This window comes from Gambusia affinis, linkage group LG10 (assembly GCF_019740435.1).
Source record: "Gambusia affinis linkage group LG10, SWU_Gaff_1.0, whole genome shotgun sequence".
In the NCBI taxonomy this organism is placed as follows: domain Eukaryota; kingdom Metazoa; phylum Chordata; class Actinopteri; order Cyprinodontiformes; family Poeciliidae; genus Gambusia; species Gambusia affinis.
In genome coordinates, this window is record NC_057877.1 from 9,011,860 (window position 1) to 9,034,705 (window position 22,846).

General features: G+C 41.5%; 1 protein-coding gene and 1 long non-coding RNA gene across 2 annotated transcripts; one reads left to right on the forward strand and one right to left on the reverse strand.

Moving 5' to 3' along the window:
• Nucleotides 1-1,001: 1,001 nt before the first annotated feature.
• On the reverse strand, nt 1,002-22,842 carry si:ch211-129c21.1 (uncharacterized protein LOC563087 homolog). The gene is made up of 14 exons (XM_044129068.1): nt 22,681-22,842; nt 11,401-11,817; nt 10,980-11,122; nt 9,523-9,585; nt 9,032-9,130; nt 6,083-6,182; nt 5,754-5,864; nt 5,495-5,646; nt 5,226-5,398; nt 4,836-4,992; nt 4,515-4,737; nt 3,794-3,909; nt 3,154-3,373; nt 1,002-3,043 (listed from the first exon to the last, which is right to left on the reverse strand). The coding sequence occupies exons 2-14, from the start codon at nt 11,507-11,509 to the stop codon at nt 2,298-2,300; spliced, it is 2,412 nt and encodes an 803-aa protein (XP_043985003.1). The 5' UTR covers nt 11,510-11,817; nt 22,681-22,842; the 3' UTR covers nt 1,002-2,297.
• LOC122838427 lies at nt 6,189-7,185 on the forward strand. The gene is made up of 2 exons (XR_006371890.1): nt 6,189-6,288; nt 6,712-7,185. It is a non-coding gene; the product is annotated as an uncharacterized LOC122838427 (long non-coding RNA).
• Nucleotides 22,843-22,846: the final 4 nt, after the last annotated feature.

Below are 22,846 nucleotides of genomic sequence, written 5' to 3' on the forward strand. Positions count from 1 at the left end.
TACTTTGCTAAGTTTGAAACCTAAATGTCGGAGTACTCCGTTGGGATTCAAATCAAAGCATTATTTTGAAGCAGAAGAAAATTGACGCTTAGTTTTCTGGTCTATCAGAGTTAATGATGGACCAGAGTTACTAAGCAAATGGCATTAATTAATGAATGCATGTTTTGAATGGGTCTAGTCAAAGTCCAAATGTAGATGCACTACAGAATTTGTGGCAAAATTTATAAACTGTTGTCCATGGACAATTTCCACTCAATCTGAAAACGTTTTTGAGCTATTATGCAAAGAAGAGTGAGTAAATATTTATAGATATGTAAGGCTGGCAGTGACTTAACCCCCCAAAAATCACAGCTGTAGTTGAACACAATGTTGACTTAAGGCAGATTTAGTTTTTTTTTGTTTAAAATTATGCCTAATTTTCTGCTTTGCGGTTATGTATTACTTTGTGTTGGTGCGTCATAAACACTAAATAAAATACTATGACTTTTAAATTTGTAACATGAGAATTTTAAGGAATTTCATTTTTAATTTTAAAAAGACCTGGCATCTGGACGACACCAAGTGCTTTAGTGATTCTGAAACTCAGAACAAATCTAGGATTCATGGACTGTAAACATTACTGATAAATCGGTATGAGCCAGTCTTTCTAAGCCTTGTGGCACCAGCTGTAATTGGCTGATGGAGTATTGAAATAATCCACGTATTCAACAGCAGCAGCGATCTTTTTTTTTTTTTTCGTATCGCCCAGAAGCAATTTTTGATCCCTAATTATGTACATGACTTCTTTATACCACGCTGGTAAATATTTAATGAGAATCTCGACGCATCGCTTTTATATCAACAGGATAGATTCAAGTGTGGGGGTGTGGAAAAAAAAGAAAAAAAAAAAGGATTTTTGTCACTATTACCTGAGAACAGTGAGATTTATGTTCTTCTGTTCTCAAGACTTCCTGATAAGAGAAATCTCAAAGGTCTCAACTGTGTAAGAAAAAAGAAAATCATCACAAATATTTTTTTTTATTACCGTATTCATTTTTACAAGGCAGTGTTTCCAAGTTAAACCCCTCACTACCCCTATTTTTATACATATGCTGAACCGCACAATTGATATCCCACCAGAAATTCACACCCACACCTCTACATCCCTGCAACAGCTTTTGACTTTTTCAGAGTAACACAAATGTACAATTTGAAGTAAAGCTGTGTGAACCCCACCGAAAGGAATAAAGAACTGCCTCCCGACTGGAGGAGGATGTAATTATCAAAACAAAATGGTGATTTACGTTAAGAAGTACATATGGCTTCTTTTTTTACTGAATGAGTGGTGAAAAAGTAGAGGCAGGAAGATTAACTCAACCAAAGAGCAATGAAAAAATGACCCCTGTTGATTTCATACGGCAGGATCCATGAAATGAATTGGGCTTGGAGATCAGTCACCAAGATGCTACATGTTCATTTCAAAGATCAGAGAGGATAAAAACAGAAAATGGGGATTTCCTCCAATAAATAGTCAAAACAAAAGAAAAATAGCTTGACTGTACAGAAATATTACACAGATCGTATTCACAGATTGGGATTATACAAAAATATGAGTGTAAAAAAAACATTTCTGGAGTGGGTATTTATCAAGTTAAATGTCTTTTTAGAGAATATCAGCTGCCTGAAAAAAAACATTAGAAATCACCCAGGAAAGAAACAGGAGCCCATTTACCATCTAAAGGCGCATCTCAATAAACTGGAAGATCTTTTTAAAGTTGATCTATTTCAGTAGTTCGGTTCAGAATGGGAAACTATGCATAAATATTGATCTAACCTTGTAATTTAGGGATAATAAAACATTTATAAAAGTAAAACCAATGAAAGAAATATTTTAAGATCATGCTATGGCCTCTACATTCATGGGAAATGCTGCTGATTTGACATTTGTTCAGGACTCAGTCATTGATCGAAGGTAATTCACTAAAGGAAGTTGTTCAGAGGACTGTTTTCAAGCATATTGATGGAAAATTGAGTAGAAGGAAAAAGTGTGGTAGGAAAAGCAACAGGGATCGTCAGCCTGGGGACAATTGATGGATAATAAATAATAAAAACTTTATTTTTATTATATTATCAAAACTGACTAAAACAAACACTACTCTGTGTAGTATGAATCTACACAGTGGCATGACGTTGAACTGAATTACTGAAATAAATTAGCTTCTTGTTTGAATTGCAATTTATTGAGACGTACCTGAACAACATATTGCAAGTACATTATTATTGCACCGATGCAGACCTAGTACTGAGCCTCAGCAGAGTCAAATCTCCGACTCGTCATGGATGTATCCCAGACCGTTCAGATTGGAAATGTTGGCCAGAGGTGGGAAGTGGTACTCCCCGTTCTTTTTGAAGTCCACAGTGGTGTGATTATTGTTGGCGGTGCACGGTTTGACCTCCGCCCCCAGGAGCTTAATCTCAGAGTTTCTGTTCTGGTTGTGCGTGTAGTCTGACGGCGGCCGCTTCCCCTCGCCGCCCTTGGAGCTCTGCGCCAACCCGAAGCACTTCCAGTGCCCTCGCTTCCAGAACCACAATATGACGGCGACGAGAGAGAGGCAGAGCAGCGACAGCAGAGCCACGGCCACCTCCAGGCGACTCATTCTCCCAGAGTCGCTTTGATTCTCAGGCGTCGGCGGGTCCTCGCTCTCCAGGTCCGGCTGTGACCCAGTTGCAGCCGTTTTCAGAGTTTGAATGAAGTATTTTGTGGCTGCTATGCCGGGAGTGGGGCTGACTGGCTCAGAGGAGATTTGTAAATGATAAACGGCCACAGTCCTGTTGTACATCCTGCTGTTGATCTGCTCTACCGAGTCACAGAAATACGAGCCTGCGTCCGATGCGGTCGTGTTCAGGATGAGGAGGCCGTCGCTGTAGATGTAGTATTTGTGTGTAGATAAAACCTGGAGGTCAGAGAACCTCCAGTGGACCTCCGCCAGGTCGGAGTGACGCTGGCAAGGCAGCTGGATGTTGTTCCCTGGGATTAGAGCAACGTCCACAGCTGGCACTGGATCTGCAAACGTCACACACAAAAGCAGGAGGTTAACCCAGGAGGAGGTTAACCTCCAGCAGCAGGAGGTTTTATGAAACTCATAAAACCGGCGGGACTCATGATGGATGCACCTGGTGGAGGACACTGTGACACGTTCCCCTCCTTCAGACTCTGGACTGCGGCTTCGGGGGACGCAGACAGACTGGAGACGGAGGAGCACCGCTCAGCGGACGAGTCCCAGGCACAGTAAGGATCCCTGGACAGGATGCAGTCCTCGCAAGACTGGTACCGGCTGCAGTTACTGACCGGCATCTGGACGACACCAGATTCAGAACCAGCATAGAGCTGACCCTTTGGAAACAGAAATATTATATTAAATATTTAGCCACTTTTGTTTTGTCCTCATCATTTAGGCCATGATAATAAATTTTGCTGGACGGTAAACTGTGCCAGATATTATTGTGATGACCAATAATATTGCTGTTTTGGGATCGTTTTCAGGTAATATATTGACAATGGAATAATAATGCAAGACTAATAAACTTTAATTTTATAAACAACACTCAACCCTGGAACTGGAAGATATTTTAAATATTCAACAACAACCAAAACAAAACCATAAATACAACTGAAACAAAAACCACACATAAAATGTGTAACAAAATGACCCTTCAAAAAACATAAATGATCAGAATAGAAATTATCGAGCTCATTTTAGCTCTTCGTGCGATTAGTTACTTATTGCGACCGGTTTACATGCGCCGTTGTTACCTTGCTTGATGAGAGGCGTAAGACCTTGACGGCCTCGGGGTTTTCGTACACCTGAATCTGCTCGATGATGAACATCTCTCCGTCAAAGTTGACGGCCTTCTGAATGTAGCCGTTTTCTGCCAAGGAGACAAAACAGGAGCGTTCAATATATTTTACATCAACACAAAGTAGGGCATATTTGTAAAGTGGATATTAAAATATACGTATTTTGCCACAGCTTCTCAACTGGACTGGGCTTTGACAGGGCCATTCTGACATGTGAATACGTGTTGATCAAAACTACTTCATTTTATCTCTGGCGGCATGTTTAGAGTCGTCGTTGTCCCGGTCTAACGTTTTCTGCAGTAGTCTTCCAGAATTGTCCAGTACTTCGCTTCATCCATCTTCCTATCAACACTGTTTTGCAAACAAGTCACTTTATCTTTTCACCACAGAACAACATGTTTGTGGTGTTTCCTACATGGAATCTTCTAAATTTGAAAAAGACCTTATTGCTCTCTTCCAACAACAACTTTATTCTTGCTGTTCTTCCATAAAGGCCAGATTTATCAATAGGTTCTGACGCCAGAGTTGTGGATCTCTGCAGCTCCTCCAGAGTTACCACATTGTGCTTTTTAAATCTGTGTATTTTTTTGATGCACCACTCTACCGAGTCATAAATACTTCCATATTCGTGGTTGTACAAAAAGACAAGACATTATGTAAGGATGAATTGTTTCACCAGTTCCGATAAACATGACGTTGTAAGTGTCCCCGTCCAGAGCCAGCACGCTGTCCACCACGATTCGGGTCAGTAAGGGTCCCCTCTTGAGCAGCAGCGGCCCCCCAGTCAGCGGACGGACAGCCTCGTCCATCAGGGGCCGGTCTCTGATGAACTGGAGGGTTTTATCCGGTAAATCCAGGGAGCGATTCATCCCCTTTTTACGATCCATATTGTTGATGCACTGAAAAAAGCAGCAAATTCAAAACATTGAAATCAATGTTTTGATTTGTGTGAGTTTATCCTCACGATATCAGACAGCAGAAAGCTCCGTTAACCTACCGCTCCCGGTCTGGGCTCCGGCACCTCCCCCGTGTACATCACCCATTTCACATGGGACGTCTCCACGGCAACAGATGTCTTAAACTTTCCCTCATTAAAAATTTCTCGAATCGAAGCAACGGTGAAGGCACACACCGCAGAGATCTGAGACAAGCTCCTGAAACACACGGCGGAGAATTATGCAAAGTAAACACGAGCAAATTAACAACAGAAGTGTTTTCTTTTGTCTTCCGGTCCCCCGACACACACTCCATAATTTATAGATTTTTCTTCAGCTTCATGCTTTTGATTCTCCCTCCAGTCTGACAGATCAGCAGCCTCCTGACATTAACTAAATTCAACCCCCACACGCAGCCATAGAAGCGCGTGGCTCCGGCAGTAAACACTCACGACTGAGGTGTGAAGACGGCGTAGAAGACGCTCTTCCTCCAGTCCTTCTGCCTTAGCAGGAAGACGTCCTGGACAATGGGGGGCAAGCTGGGTCCAGGGAAGGAACAATCCAGACGGGCTTTCAAAAACGAGGTCCATCTCTTCTGCAGCGTCCGCTGACCGCCCATATCTCCCTAAACCAAGACAACAACAAGCTGCCACGTTTAACCCCAACCGTGGCTCGGACGTCGCTTCCAACGCTCTTATGCAACGCTGCGTTGCCATGATACCTTGCAGACGCGGGCCACTCTGGACACCGTGACTTTTCTGTAGAAGTCGTACTCCATGGCGTTCTCGCTGAAGAACAGGTACACCTTGTCGTCGTCCCCATCGGGACTGTCGAGGCTCTCCTCCAAGAAGTCCATGTAGACAAAGTTCGGCTCTAAAATCAAACGATGACAAATAAAAACCCCAGCAGCATGAATAAAAACACCTAAATGCATATCTTAAAGGTGTTTTATTGGTTTGTTTAGTGAGTTGATAACTCACCACTGAGCCAGGAGCTCTTAAACTCGGTGCGAAGAGCCGAATTTGAGCTGCGCAGAATCACAGGCTCAGAGCCCAGAAAGTTGATAGATGTAGCAGAGTACAGCTCAGTTCCTGTTGGATAGGAACAATAGAGGGGTAAGCATTCCTGGAAATCCTTCATTCTCATCAAAATAAAACAATAAAGCATTAATATACCCTCTAATGAACTGGGCGAACTTTGCATGTTGACATATTAGCATGCACTGTATGCAGAGTGAGGAGGCACCACCAAACGATAAGCGACTGCAAGGAGAACGAATGCTGTGCGAAACATCTGTGTTGACACTCACCGACCATGAGGGAGGAGTATCTCTGAAAGGGATCAAAAGGACACTTCCCTTTTCCCTCCTCCTGCTTTCCACTCAGGGTCAGCTGGCCATTTGCAAACGTCTGTCGGAAACAAAGAGACGGAGGGCAGGACAGAAACAGGACAAAGATGGAAAACGTTTTATTCAGAACCGTGGTTAAAATAAGAGCTCCCTGGTTGCACAACGAAGTAAGCTAAATACATTTAGCCACAATTATTGGCACCCTGGTAAAGATAAAAAAAAATTAATGAAATAAATTACAAAAAAAAAGATCCATTTTAGCTGTTGATGCAGCAGGGCAATCTCACTCTGAAGAAGAAGAAAAAAACTATTGAATTTGTGTACATTTATTCAGTGGGGAAATTTAATCCCAAGACATAATTGTCTTATATTAACTCAGCAGTGGCACAATTATTGGGAACCTGTAGAAATCCCTTTGAAATAAAATGTAATTGCATTTTTTTTTCATTTATACTTTACTTTCTTAAGTTAATCAGAGTTTCTTTGAACTTCTATTCAGCAATTCATTACTCCCCGTCTCTCTGGGGCATAAATGTGACGTGACTCAAAAGGTCTGCTACTACTTTCATATTTATTTTGTCACCACACAGTGAGGAGGAGAAATCTCCAAAGCTCGTCCCTGGAGAACGGCACCATTGGACTGGACGTTTAAGATGGACGCCAAGGGAAAAAGCCTCTTCTGTCCTAATCATAAATGTACCCAACTGTGGAGGAGTTTGCACAACCCTGCTTGGACTTTTACCTGTAAATATATGTAAATGTCCGATCGTTTTAAAGTGTGTGTAAAAATCTGATGGGATGTTCAAGTAAGCACAAAACGGGTAATCACTGGGTCTTTCCCCGTGACATTGGTCCGACAGACAAAGACAAAACACAACGGAAATGTAAACAACCAGGCTCCTTCTGTCTGAGTCTAAACTTTACAGAAAACTCGAGGGGTGAGCTAAAGAAAAGAGAGCATTATAGACAAAGATCACAAATGTTAGAAAATGTTATCTAACCTTTCCAAAAAGGTTGGAAATAATGTCCCCACTTTCCAAGTTTGTCAATAAAAGATCTGTTTATTTTTATGTTTTTTTGATGTGCATCTTTACCATGGGTGCCAATAAATGTGGTCAGCAATGTACAATACAGGAAACCTTTTAGCCAGTAATGTTGCATATTTCCGTATGCACATCTCAGTTTTAACCGAACAACTTTAGATCACAATGAATAAAGATTTTTTCCCCTAAAGCCTGTTACTGTTAGCTGCATCTTCAGGCTAATGACCCTGAATCTCTGTAAAATGTTAGCAGTCACTGAGTTTTATCACTCATTTTCTTTTTTTACCATTTCAACCCAATGTGAGGAAATCCATCATTACAGGGGATCTGTATTGTCTTAAATAGTAGTTTTAAAATATTTTAAGCCAACATCACTTTAAATATGCATTTTTAAAGCATGTTCTTATGTTCACGTATCGTCTGCAACTCTCATCTTCTGCCTTTGTCCTTCAACTTTATTATAAACGGAGTTTCTATTCTCTGAAGTAGCTTAACTTCAAAGTCAAACAGAATAAATTATTTTTAAATCAAAGCACAAAACAGATTATATAGATCTGTTTTATGTTTTATGATGCCTCAGTGTGTCAGATTGCATCTACTTTTAAAAACAAAGTTGTCCAGTTCAGACAGCATCCCCGTGTGCAGCTAAGATCGCTCCATTCCCCGAAATGCGAATGTGCTGCCAAAATGCATTAAACAGGACATAAATCAAAATAATGGGTCGAACAAAGAAATGTGTTGTTTCCTTCCTATTTCGCATCGGAAAGAGGAAGAACTTCCTGGTAACAAACGTGTTGGTGTGAAACGAGGCTTCGGCATAATCCCCTCTTTGTCCGTTGATTCTAACGATTCAGCCACAAAAACAGAAACCGTGTCTGACAACCGTTAGCCAGGATGAAAACATGAACATGCTGACAAGTGTTCCTACATCTTTCAAATCCCTGATCAATTCTTTTCTTAGTTTCAGTCAACTGCTGCTAAAAATAGAGTGTGTGAGTGACTGCAGTGGTACAGTGGCACCGGCTGTTGTCTTACCTCATTAAAATAAGCAAGAGCACTGTAGTCATTTATAGGCAGCAACACTACTTACATAATGTTGCTGCTGCAAATATTTACCGGCTCCAATTTGACTGGCATTTGTCAACAGCTTCAGAGTTCATCTTTTTAAAGCAATTCCTTCAAAATTTGTTGAAAAGAAAAAGCTGAGCATTTTTCAGAGATGTTTTTAGCAACTGGCTACCACCTCTAAGATTTTGTTTCTAGAGTCAAAGATTTTGCCAGTTGTTTTTTGCAAGAGCGCCTAGTAGCCCAATCTATCCTCCCCATCAGGTCTAATTGGTTTAATAATCCTACCACGCAAATATTTTTTTTTTTACCTATATTGACATTTACCAAACAGGAACTGGCAGAGAACGGGGATTTCTCAAGGTCATTGAGATACCACACAGAAAGCATTTTGAATGTTTACCAAAAAGTTCATCTGTCAAATAAAATTCCAATGAAATACAGATTGAAGTTGTAACTTGGCAAAATGTGAGACATCCAAAATCTCCAAATAAATACTTTTGCAAAGAACAGTGCACTCACAGAATGAACTAAGGAACTCACCACAGGAAGTCAGAAACAATAGAAATGTGGACTAATAAAGGCAGGACATGAAATTTATTGCTTCAGGGGCAGTTTTGCAAGAAAAAAAAACAAAAATATTTTAAAGCGTTTTTTTCTCTTCAAAACTTTATGCAACTTGAACCATTCTCTATGTGGAGGCAGATATTTTTAAATGATTAACATCAAAAACGTCAAAAAAAAAAAAAGGGCCTGTTTTTACACTCCTAGAGACCTAATGCGTTCAATAAAGCACGCTTACCATGTAATCGCACACTGGAGAAAAGGCGTTTGTGCCACAAACGTAGAGTGTAGTGTCGTTCACTCTGTGCAGCGTTCGTATGTAGTTGCGGCATTCCACCTGCAACAAAACCCACCAGAGGGAACGCCAAGGTCGGCGATCGTTAGTTCAGCCTTCAAATCACAAACATGCCAAACATGTACAGTCGCAAACGCAGGCTGCTCAGAGCTGAGCTGCTGATGGGCAAAAGGTCAAGGATGTGAATGTGAATGCTTTCTCCCTCCGTCTTTATTTGGACGGTCAGCTCAAAGCTATAAGCACAGGACTTCAAAGAAAGCTCTGCATGCAGACTTGAAAAGGAAAAAGAAAAAAAACTAAACTCTCATATAAATGATTAACAGAAAGTGCCCGAGGCAGCAGGCGGTTTTCAGGCAGCAGCCGTCCTTTAGGTTGCATCCTCGCTCCAGAATTAGACATTAGACAGGCTTTGCTTTGGAAGGTGCAGCACAAACCTCTGCGTGTTTTCCCTTGTACGTGCACTCCCTCTGCTTCTCCGCGGTGACCCGCCAATACACCTGCATCAACAGACGGAGGGAATCCTGTCAAAGCATGCGGTAGTCGTCTTGCAGCCCTGCAGCAATTTCCTACTTAAAATGTTTTGTTTGTCTTTAACAACAAGGGCCGTCACTGCGCATGTCCCACTTTCGCTCAGAATGCTGAATGAACCACACCAGAGGCACTCTTGAATTTGCTGAAACTTAGCAAAAAACAGAAAATACTAAACAAAAATCTACAGTTTTGTTGACTTCAGTGGAGCTCAAAGTGATGCCAGTTTGCAAGTTTTGTCCCATCATCAAGCTTTCTTGCTATTTTTTCCCCAAATAACAACAATACAAGATCTTTTAAAAAGCAAAACACATCCAGAACTTCATTTTATTGTATTTTCTTAAAAGTCTAGACATTTTTACTTTACATATACTATAATTGTATTTTTTAGGTAGTTTTATTTTCAGCAGACTACTGTGCTCTGAAGAGGTAACTGGTTGATTTAGATCAACTGCAAAGCTAAAGTCACTGAGAGACAGTTTGTGATTTTGTCTCGTGTTTCTAAAACATGCACTAGACAGGAATATCAAAGGATTAGGTGCAACACCAAATCCTGTCGGTTTTTTGCAGCAATGTCTTGTTTATTCATTTTCTCATATTTAATGATTATCTCACAATCTTGGGCTAAAAGTTTCACGTTCAATTAGCAGATAATGAACTCATGAAGAGGTCAGGTCAGGGCGCTATCAGCCGAAGTTTACCTCACTGTTGAGGTAGTGAATCTTCATCCATGCAGACAGAGTGTCTGCATAATGTATAACGAGACTGAGTAACATTAATATTTGGTCAGAGCTGGTGTTCAATTTGTGCTCTCTACAGTTACCAGACGGATAGGAAGGTAATGCTAGGACATTTACCTGAATCAACACGAGACAAATACGCAACACCTGTGATGTAGGTGTCAGAGGTCATAAAACATTCAGGTACTAAGAGGAAACAAAACACAATAAAGACTAAATCTTATGATGACAGCAGCACGTTAGAGTGTAATTTTTTATTAATTCAGTAACCTGAGTTGATGGGAAAGTCTTTAGGTCAATTCTCCCATTGTTTTCTTCCACACCACCACTGACTCGCCTACTTCTAAGGGGTCAAAGTCTACAAAAAAAAAAGAAAAAAAAAGCTGCAAACTGCTTCAAGCAACCAGGCAAGTCCAGCCTTGAGTAGCTCGCTAAATATTTGATCTTCTGGCCTAATCACTGCAGTAAAACGCCATAAAAATTCAACAAAGGATTAACTTTCTTGCTGCAGCATTTCACCAAGCAGTAAAAAGAGCGAGATAGTGGGAAATGCAGTTAATATGTAAACTTCTCTGCAGACATTTTCTTTACTCCAGACGTAATAACTCTGCACAGGTCCTCACCGCGGCCTTTTGGTCTGAGATGTTGTTGATATCCAGAGCGTAGATGGCCTCTCTGGCCCCCAGCAGCACCACGCCCAGGTCGTCTCTGATCAGCATAGCTGAGTAATTGAAGATCCCGTCTTCTTTGAACAAATTCAGGTGACCTGGGCAGAGAAAAAAAGTTTGCATTGCTTCGCAATTCTCTCGACTCCTTGGGAAAAAAAAAAAAAAAGTACAGTAATAAAATATGCTCTCACAACAAAAACCAAAATGCAAATCTGTTGAGAAACTAATAAACTTGTCACTTGCAGCAGAAAAGAGAAGAACATAAAGCAGCTAAAGCCTTCCATCGGGATCGTACATCACGTGTAAAATATTCAAATGCATGCAGCGAATCAAACTGCTCCAAGTTTCCGTGTTTAATGGAGAGCTGGTGACTTACTCTGGTAGTTGACGGTCTTCCGTGGGACGCAGTACTGAGCGCTGAGCAGACCGAAATAATGCTGGAGCATCAATCCACAGACGATGCTTAGAGTTAAGAGAAGAGACATGGCTCAGGGTCCGGGGTCAGTCGACGCGCAGAGGAGCCGCACCGTCCAGCTCTGACGCCCAAAAATCACAGGTAGCGCATGGTTGAAAAACCCACCCGAGTCTGGATGGATCTTGTCAGCAGCTTATTTAGATGCTTAACCAGGACTCGAGCCTGAATTGGTTCAGCTTGAAGTTGATGGGTATCTATGTCGGCGTTAGCCTCCAGCGCAGAGCTAACGAGCTGCTGGTGTCCTCTCTGGAAGGAGGAGCAGGAGCCATGCTGGCCGGCTAGTGCTGGGGGATGCTGGAGGACTTCATTCTCAGGGTTCTGCCAAAGATACAAGGAGATCTATGAATAATCAAAGGGGGTGAGAGAAAGAGAAAGAGAGGTTCTCACTGAATTTTAAAAGAAATTCTTAGAAATATTCCCTCAGAAAGTGAAAAGGGCAGCAGCTTTGCCTCCTACTCCTAGTTTCTCTTCGCTTTTTCTGCTGTGATGTGCTTGAATGTTGGTGGATAATCACTACGCAGGGAGGAGAACCAGAGTGAAACAAGGAAGCCGATTCCCTTTCCTCGACAAAGTTCGAACCCAAAACGAATAGACGTGCCGTGCCTCGTAAAAGTATTTGTACCCTTTAAACCACAAATCTGTCTGCGTTTTATTAGTACTGTATGTGACACAGCAACAGAAAGAAGAAAAAATCTACATGATTTTCAATTTTTTCTTTCACAAATAGAAATGTGGAAAGTGTGGCTGATTCAATGCTTTGTCAAAGCACCCTTCTCTGCGTTACAGCAGCCGGTCTTTTTAAATGTTTCTCCACCAACTGAGCACATTTAGAGATTAAATGTTTTGCCAGTTCTTCTGTACAAAATAGATAAAGCTCAGTCAAATTCGGAAGTAAATAACAATTTGTTTTATTGGACAAATAGTGAAAATAATCCCAACATTATGGACAGCGTTAGGGGGAAAAGTTCAAGCTCTTTTCACAAAGGACCGCAAGAGCAGATGAAAATCCAGTCTCTAACTTCGGGACACTCTCAAAGGAGACGGATTAAACGCAAAAAAGAAAGAAAGAAAAAAAGAGAGAAATGATCAAAACTGGAGCAGAAAATGACAGCGACCTCAGAAGATGAAAAAGCGCCGTAAGAAAAGGACGACGTCCTGGAAGAACATGTCCTTCTCGCCGAATTCTGAAGGAGGCATTTATCAGAACCTCGAACTGAACGAACCGAGACAAATGGAACTTTGTTGTTATGAGTCTGGCAGTGCGTACAGCTGTAGCTACAAGTCAGCCGCACAAAGGAAGCCCATGTCGAGTGAAAATCTGCAGAGTGCCACTCTGCCCTCCTACCCCACCACCGACACTCTCACAGCATCTTCCTGTCTCCCGCCCCCCCCAACTCCCTGATAAGAAGCAGCTTCCTCTGGGCTCTGTGGGGTTCAAGCTGCAGAGAGAGAAGAGAAGCGGAGGGCGGCGAAGGCGGTGGGTGGGTTAGGCGTCGGAGGGGGGCTCAGCTTAGGTTGGGGAATGATGCATGCAGATCATGGCCACTCACTGCGGGAGCGTTACCGTTTCTTCCAAGAGTTTGAATCTGTTTTGACTAACTGTGCAGAGCGGCCTCATTCAAAATTCATCAAGGGCCTTTATCCCAGCACACACACACACACACATGCCCACACACACACACCTAAACAAAGCTGACTTGTTAGCAGATGTCGAGGGGGGGAGAAAAAACAAACAAACTCGTGTGCACACAAACTGCAGGTTCGCACGACTGCTGTGCAACTGTTGCTGAATTATTATTATTTTTTGCTCCCAGGGGAAAACGCAGGGAGGATGCGACAGAGATGCTGCCTCTGAAACACGCCGCCAAGCCCTCGCCTGTTGACAGACGGCAAAAACGACAGATTTCAGGTTTCCTCGACAGGCAACAACCAAAGAGCGCACACACTCGACGCTCCCCACCCGACTGCCTCGGCTCTCGGTGTGTGATTTGTGACTAACCACCACCGCACTCCCGCCCTTGTTGTTGGTTGACACACTGGGACAAGCTGCCACTTGTGCAGGACGGCTCATCTTGTCAGACCGGCGACGTCCTGAAAGGAGGCCGAGTGCCACAGCTGAAGTGAAAGACTGCATATTTTTTTTTCTTTGTTTGTTTTTTTTTTATTGCAGCTTCTGACATGTGGCCTCACATGGTGCAGACGGGTCGGAACGGCTGCAGTGACGGAGGAGCAGACGTCCCGTGTTCTCCTCGCCTCTGTTTATCCTCATGTCAGACTCGTGAGCAGCTGAAACTCTGCTGAAACTAAAACAGCGCTCTGCAGCTATCGAGACTCCTTGTTTTACACCAACGCAATGAAAAATTTAAGAAAAATTGTACATGCTTTCCCACTTTTTTCCTCTTTTGTTCAGAAAATCTGACAAGTGTGGCATGCATTTATGTCTAAGTCGCTAAGGTGATAATTTGCAGATCCTTTGTTTGCTGTAATTACAGCTGCAAATCCACTGGGGTGCTTTCGCACATCTAGAGACTAAAATCGTTCTCTCCATTTCCACTCAGACTGGACAGTGAGCGTCTGTAGACAGCAGTTTTCAATTGAGGCCTATACTTTGACTGGACCGTAACAAGACAAAAATATACTTTGAGCTAAACCGTTCCGCTGTAGCTCTGGTTTTCTGTTTGACGTCATTGTTAAATGCCGAAAGGTGAACCTCCGTGGCAGTTTCTGCTCGACTCTTCTTCCCTAAAACACTGACTCTGTTCCTGCTGAAGACAAAAATCTTCACAGCACGATGGTGTCACCGCTGTGTTTCACGGTGATGTTCATCTCAACGAGATGTTCAGAGCACGGGAGTATTTATGACGCGCTTCAGATTTAGATTTTGCACATAAATAGTGCAATAATGTGTTGCACTTGATTTTTATTAGGGGCGTCAGAGTAGAGGTGGCTGAATACAAATTCGTGCCACAAATTTCAGATTTTTATGGGCAACTTTTATTGAAAACCAGAATAAAATAAGCATTTCTGCATCATCACATCAAGGTTTTTTTTTCCCTCTCTGTTTTTCAAAAAATAACTTTGCTGCTAATGCATCTATATATTGTTCCTATATTATCCTATAAGGTTTATAAAATCATACGCATTTCCTTACACTTTTAGTGCTTTAGTGAAATTCCTCAGTAGAAGCCAATGAAGCAATTTTGTTTCTGATTCCTGTTCACATTAATGCGCTCACTCTGTGTTGGTCTGTCCCATAAAATCCCAGCAAAATGCGCTGGGTGTGAATACTTTTGCACAGCACAGCACACTTCCTCTGACAGCTGCCTCGGGAACTCTTAACTCCTGGACTTTTCAAAGGGACGCTTTTGTTCGGGAACAGCTCATCGACGCGTCACTCTCACACTTCAGGTTGAATTCAAGCAGCCACAGTTTAAATGCTGGCATCAGATTTCGGTCAGACACCGAGTCAGACCTCGTCAGGTCAGGTGAGGCGTCACAGTGAGCTCAGTGCAGTTTTGTTTGTTTCTGACTCACATTTGGTTCCCATAAACTTTCATTGTTTTAGGCTGCAGGTTCAACTTCCTGTCAACCACCGCTAACATTTTCCACAAAGCGACACCAGAGTGTTTGGGCTTTTATTGTACCGCTTTGTCATTCTTAGCGTATTATTTGGCTGACTATGACTGAGCCATAACTTTGAAACCACGTGGGACCGGGGGTGAAATCTTAGCTTTTATGAAGTGTCACATGTCTTTCTCTTTAGATCTTCATCCTGCTAAAGGAAACATGATCGCCTCTTACTGCTGAATACTTAATTACCTCCACCAGCTACAGTTGTGACTTGGCGTTTGGCTCACTTCACGGAGTATACTACTGACATGATAGAACTTTATTTCCTGAGAAAATGGAAAAAATGTTGACACAGTTGGCAGCAGCTGTAATTTTCCAGAGAACTGAGTTTTGCTACATTACCAGCAACACCTTTCACACTGGGGAAACCAGACACTATTCACGAGAAAATGACTTTTGTTCACCTTTTGTTACCAGTTGGTGTTGTCACTGATGCCAACGTCAAGAAAGCCTTGATACAACAGAATGATCCACGGCCTGATTCAAAAACAGCACATTTAGGTTAGCGTCTGAGTTTTCCAGAAATATAATTTCAGGATTTTCTAAAACACACTGAGCCTCGTAAATAAAAATCCTTCTCAGCACTAATTCCTGTTCTGACTGGCGACAAAGTTTCTGCCCCAGATCTTTGACATTTTCTGATCCCACTTTAGTGTGATGCATTTCTTTAAAGTGTTTTATTTAACTTCCTTTTCCTCTTTTCTTCCCTGCTAATTAATCAGGAAGGGCCCACCCATGCAGTCAAACATTGTGAAACAAGGTTATGCAATGTCTTTACCAGACAAAACTGCTGAAACTCTTCAACATACAGAAAAGTTCATTAATAAAAATATATTTTTCATGACTAAATACAGCTTTTGTAAATAAAGACCTGCAGATTTGAGCAAAGTATTCCTGTATAAAACTGGTTATTTGTTCAGTGGTGGAAAATAAACGGTTAAGAAATAACACTTTTAGTTGTCAGAGAGACTGACATATTTTTGAAACAATAAGTCCTGGTATTTTTAGTAAATAAAAGTGATATTTTTAAAGAGGTCTTAGTGCATGCTTCTCAAGGCCCACAGCATCACAGGTCCTCCACTTGTCTTAGTATTGGAAGTGATGTGGTTCACTTCACTCTTAGTTTATATATCCCAGACACACCAAATTTGAGTCATAATATGTTCTACAATAAAAGATTAATGTTTTTGGGCTTTAGCAAATCTTTAAAAAGGGTAAAAAAAAAATTAAAAAAATAAATATGACAGGCGCTGTACTGTAATGATTTATTTTTGTTTCCTGTTAATTTTGCTTTTTTTCCACTTTTAATCATGTTTTCTTTCTTTGGCACCTCAGAGAGCAAAGCAACAATAATTCAGAGCAACATCAGATGCACTCGTCTGAGTTTTCGCGTCCGAGGAAACGTTATGAAAGGCAGGCGTGAAAACCGATTCTTAGCTCCTGTTTACTGGATCAATGCTGATTCCTGTGTAGCCAGTCAAACCTGCCGAGAATAAACTCTCCCTTTAAACTACAACCTATCAACAAAGGTGGCGGCTTACTCTGAAGGAAGAATGAACTTCCCAAAAATGAGAACAAAAACAAAAAAAACAGAGAGTGACTAAAACCACTTCTCTGCCAGTATGCCGCTGGTGGGTGAGCTGAACATCGAGACGTGAACAACTGTGCTGCACATGAACTTGTGTCTGAGGAAGCCCCGCAGCCGGATCTCTCCACACTCCGACCACTTGAAGCATGATGATATTTATAGCCTCCGCTTTATCTACAGAAACCCTTGAGGTTCAAGCGCAGCGCTTTGGAAAACTGTCCCACGCCGCCTGAGCCTTCACACGTTTTGTCACATTGCAACCGTGGGCTTCTATTAGTCTTACAGGAGAGGATAAATGTAAAGGTGGAATTAAATAATACACTGCTTTTATTCTTTTAAAGCAAGTACAATTTTAAAAAGTGCGGTGTTCATTACTGCGATGCCCCTAAATAAAGACAGAGTGCCACCAGTTCCCAAGAGATCACTCTCATGGAGTAATTTTCAATCCAACATTCAAAAATAGAAAGAGCATGGCACAGCTGCAACCCTACCTACATCATGGCCATCCACCTGACCCAGCGATTGGCAACATTCACCTTCTACAAAAAGTCTAGAGAGTCACAAACTACCAAAAAAGGAATTAGTTTTATGCTTAAAATAAAAAAATAAAATAAAATTCACCATTTTATTTTGTCACATGCAATTTCAGAAGTGCAGACGTTCGAACTGAGCTGGCAACTAAGACAAACTAAATCTGTGATTTTTTTGTTTTTTTATTCCACTACCAAACCTTGTGCATAGCATCTATACCAGGGGTGTCAAACTACAGTCCTCAAGGGCCACTGTCCTGCAACTTTTAGATGTGCCTCCGCTGCACCACACCTGAATAGAATAACTAGGTCATTAAGGCTCTGGAGAACTGATCTACACAAGGAGGAGGTAATTAAGCCATTTCATTTCAGTGTTTTGTACCTGTGGCACATCTAAAAACTGCAGGACAGTGGCCCTCGAGGACTGGAGTTTGATACCCCTGACCTATACCATAGCTGTGAATACTGTGCCCACTGTGAAGCAAGGTGGTGGCAACATCATGTGGATGCTTTTTCTACAGTTGAATAGACATGGATGCTGATAAGATTGGAGATAAACAATGTAAGGCTGCACAAAGACGGGTTCATCTCCCAGCAGGACAATGACGTTAACGTGTATAGTCGTGTGTTAGAATGGCCCAGTCAAAGTCCAACTGAGAATCTGTAGCAAGATTTTAAAAAACTGCCATTTACAGATGCTCACTGTCCAATCTGACAACAATGTCAGACTCTGACTTGCTACACCATAAAATGGATTGAATAAACATACACACCTGGCTTTTTTAATTTCCCTTTGCAAACTTTTGCAAATCCCCGTGTGTCCTTTTCTTTCTACCTCACACAATTTCACCAAGTCTTGTTGGTTTGCCTCACGAAACCCAAACAAAAGCCTGCAAATACTTCGGCAACCTGCTGCTTACGACAGAAAACTTCACAGAGCAGACTGGAAACGTGTACAGACACGCACGTTGTGTTGCCAACCAGGCGAGTCAAACACGTCTAGATAAAAAAAAGAAAAAAAACAAAAGAAAAAAACATTTATACTCTGTGTTAACAGTCAAACAGCTGGAGTGAGTCACGCCAGCGTAGGCACAGGCTTTAGAGTACAATGTCTCCATACGGTGTATCTGCACCGCGCTGCGTCACAGGGGCGAGGCCGCGACTGATTTACATGATTAACTGTTCCACAGGTCGGACGCCACCCCTGGATCACTTGCTCTTCTGTCCGTTTTCCTGCTCGTCCCCCGACCCCGTCCGCCTGGCTGCGAGCCCAACGCTGATGTCCGCTGGCGGGCCGGCGGCTGGCCCGATGGGGTGTTGGCTCTGGTTCACTGTTCCATCACCGGGGGCCCAAACAGGAAGCCTGTTGTGGGAGGGAGTTCACCTCTGACACTGTTGTCACAGACGCCGCTGTGAAACATTCACTGGAAAACACAACCCGGTTCAAATCCGGGTCGTACTGTTGCAAGGCAAGCTCGGATTTTGTGAAATAATAATAATAACAACAGTAGTAATCATAATAATGACAGCAGGTTGTCAGGTTTTATTTTGATATGCAGGCGAGCTGAAGGCAATCCTTTAAAAACACGCTGTGAGCACAGTTCTTCCCGACCTGCTGCGACACGCATCATTAGCTCTGAGCCACCAGACAACTAACAGTCATTACTGCGTTACGACAACAAGGTCTTGTAGAAATGCAGCCAGTTGAATAAGGTCCTCCTCTTATTTTGACAAATCACTCATGATTGATCAGACAAGCCTGCCCAAGAGTAAACGTTCCTTTGGAAAAAACACACACCCGCACACACACACACCCAGACAAGTCGCAGCAGGAGTGTAATCCCGCAGGGCAAACTTGTGACAGACGAGAAGAACCGAAAAACAAAATCTGGGGATTGTGACATTTTAAAATTTTCGATCAGGACGAGCAACGACTTTTTTCAGGGTTGAGAATGGAGCCGTGGAAAAAAAAAATCACAAATCAGCCTGCTGGGTCTGCATGTGAGGACAACCTCCAGCAAAAGGTCTTCAGCATCACAGCTTCACAAAAATGCACATCAACAATTATTGGAATTGCTGATAAAGCAGTGTTACAATTAAATAGTTAAGATCCACCAATCAGAGGGAAGAAGAAGATAAGAGGAAAAATGTGCTGCAGGTAATTCGATGGAGGTTGCAGTTTTGAATCCAACCACTTCCCAAGCATATGTTGCTCATGTTTATTTGATATCTATTACGTCTTTTTTAAATGACTCGACCAACAACTTAGTTACAAAACCAAAAAGTGGTGGCAGTTCTTTGTTCTTAATGAACATTTTAAGACTTTGCAGTATTTCACTTGTTCAGCATTGATCCCTGGAAGATTTAATGATGCTTTCTCCAAGCAGAACAGTATCTACATAGAACTGAATCATTAAAATGTGTTTACTGCATGGAATATTATCCTAATTTGCTGTTCCACTCTGTAAACTGTAAAATAATCTAATTTAGTCTGATTATCTGACCCTGTCAGCTGCTGTACAGACACCTGTCAATGTTTTTTGTGCTCCAAAATATTTCCAAAACCTGTTTTTTATTAATAATAATAATAATAATAATAATTATTATTATTATTATTACTTTTTTGATGCAAGCAATGAAAAGTAATAGCTGTCTTTAAGTCAGCTGACTGGCAGTGTGCACCAACAAGTCAGAGAGAGAAAATTCAAAATGCCTCTGGCACTTTCTCTGCCGTCTCATCTCTAAAGCAGCTGAGCAGTTTTGAAACCAGGACTGATAAAGACCTTGGTAAACACTGACGACAATGACCGGCCAAGTTACAAGTTTAGTTTATACCGATTTTCCGTCCACAATGGTGGTAATGTGACTGAAGCAGTCCGGGTCCACTGGATAAAGATTAATAGCAAGTAGACATTAAAACTGCTGGAAACAATAAACTATTTTCAGGTGAGGAATGACATTATAATAACAGACATAATGGCAGAGACTGTAATCTGGCACCACCAGTCACCAAAACATGTTTTGACTCATTTAGATATCTTTAAATGAGAAAAGATGCCAGATGAAACTGCTTAATAGGCTGAGCTGGGTTTATGAGTTCAAATCTACACACCAACAACACCATTAAGAGGTTTTGTTTTCTCCCCCAACCTTTTCTTTCCGCCTTACTGTCGTGATTCTCACTCATCTGAGACCTGGAAGCCACTTAACAACATGAGTCTGATGGGTCTGCCTGATCGAGATGACTTCTAAGAAGTCATTTAAGATCTTGCGGCATCAGGAAACTAAAACCCCCTCTGCACAGCGGCAGCATGCATCATCTCCAGCTAGACCACAGAGTACCAGTACATGATACGTTGAGTTGTGCGCTGCTATGTCTCCACACACACACACACACACACACACTGATGTCAGCCCTCTGAGCTGCAGGGTGACAGTTAAACTGGGCCATTCTCCCCTGAGAGAAAGTGCATCAGCAACACTTAATGTATCCCGTACAGATTTACACCATCCGTACGCCCACAACGTTTCAACTATCTGGTGTCAAATTAATCCTTTATCTAGAAATGTAATTGTCCAAAAAATACTTGAAATATGAGGTGTGAATTTTGATTGCAGGGTACATTTTTAAAAAGCGAGCCGACTCTGCTTTATGGTTATTTGGGTTGCTGACAAAGCGGCACAGGAATCCAGCTGATCACCTGGAATTATTCAAAAAGACACAGCGATAGAGTCTGAGGCATTTCTGCTGCTTCGGAGTTGTAAGATGTTTTAAGTCCTGCCTGAATTCTTTTACCCGACTGAATTCTGTGTGTAAAATCAGAAAACATCAGAGTCATGCTACCCCAGCACACGCAAAGAACGTCTTACTTCTGACAGCCGAGCAATTACTTTCTCTTTTTTCTTTCTTGGCAGGTGATGCAGCCGTTCAACAGGAAACATGGTGGGGACCTGAAAATCATCTTAATAAAACAAATCAACCACACCCTGTGGGTTTCCATAACTGGGCTCAAAAATAATCGCTGAAGCTCTTTGATAGTGAAATCTGGCCAATCCAGCTTGGCCTGCTCCCTTCCAACAGCTGCTGCGTTTTCAAGAGTTGCATGTCAAATCATATCATTTCTTCTAAAAAGAAACGATAAAGAAACCATTGAAATGATGCTGAGATAAGGGATGTAGTGACCCCAAATTTCCAAAAGATTTTACCTACTTATATGAAAAAACTTCAGATATTGCAAACAAAAAAGTCAAACAAAAAACACAATGTTTGATTGATACCGCATGTACCCATTTTAGTGGTTTAATTGACTTAAAAATAACTAGGCAAAAAGGTTTGAGATTGTAGAAACTCATACTTTTACCATTAACAGCTATTTTCATTTTTGGTACAATCAGATGCACAATTAGTTGCATCTGATTGTTAGTCCCTAATGTACTATTAATTTTTAAAAAGAATGGGTATACTGTTAATTTGGCATACTGATAAACTATTTTTGTCAGTTAAGAACTGTTAAATATATACATTTTAAGTATATACTACAACTTATATTTGTCAAAGGATATCAAATTCTCAACTAACGAAATTTATAAAATATATATATATATATATATATATATATATATATATATATATATATATATATATATATATATATATATATATATATATATATATATATATATATATATATATATATATATATATATATATATATATATATATATATATATATATATATATATATATATGGTACTTTGCCTTTTGTGATGTCACCAGAAGCACGCATGTATGCAAGTGTATTTTTTTAACTCGACTGCACAATGCTGTGCAATAACATAACAAAATGAACCCGAAAGCATGTTTAACAGGTGGCAAACTTCATCTAAAGAGTTTAATTAGACAAACCTGACCAGAAGCTTTAAATGCTCCTTCATTAAAGTTACAGCTACACCAAATGTACTGAAGATGATGTTTTCAAAAATAATAATAGACTTATTTCTTGCGTTTAATCAAAACAAAATATGTCGTAAAGGTAGAAATGCGTCTGAGGGGAAATCTGTGTCGCTTGTCCAGCTCGGCTGAAACAGTTCGTCCTGATGGCCGCACTGGTCTGGCAGACTGAGCGCGTCTCCCACTGAAAAACTATCCGCCGTGCTGCCAAGTGTTTGGAGGCATATCCCACTACTGCTCACTCCAGCTCTCCTCTGCTATTATTAGATTACTTTATCCCGTAATCTGTAAATAAGTCCGGGAATAGACGGCACGGTGTGCGAATCCCATCCGCACCTCGGTTTAAATCCCACATGCACGGCAGCTCCGTGGAAACGGCAACAAAAATAACACAACGCACGAGACGCACACAGAGATAGAGAGAGAGTGGAGCCAACCTGCACTGACACAAACAAGTCCGTAAGTCCCTGGATTGGACTTACCAGTACACCAGCTGCCGGGATCTACATGGAAACTCCTCACAGACTGACTCAGTTCAAATTGTTTCAGATTCCGAGTCGGCGCTTTCTTGATCCACCTGTAATGCTCAGCCCACACCTAGTAAATCCTGCAGGGAACGATAATCCAGTAGAGCCAGCACCAGATCAC

Excerpts from the sequence above, each read along its gene's own strand:
- si:ch211-129c21.1 (XM_044129068.1), bottom strand. The coding sequence starts at position 11,509 with ATGTCTCTTCTCTTAACTCTAAGCATCGTCTGTGGATTGATGCTCCAG. Across the intron at positions 5,865-6,082 it reads ATACTCCTCCCTCATGGTCG|GAACTGAGCTGTACTCTGCT; the intron begins GTGAGTGTCAAC and ends CCTATCCAACAG. Across the intron at positions 3,374-3,793 it reads TACGCCTCTCATCAAGCAAG|GGTCAGCTCTATGCTGGTTC; the intron begins GTAACAACGGCG and ends CTGTTTCCAAAG.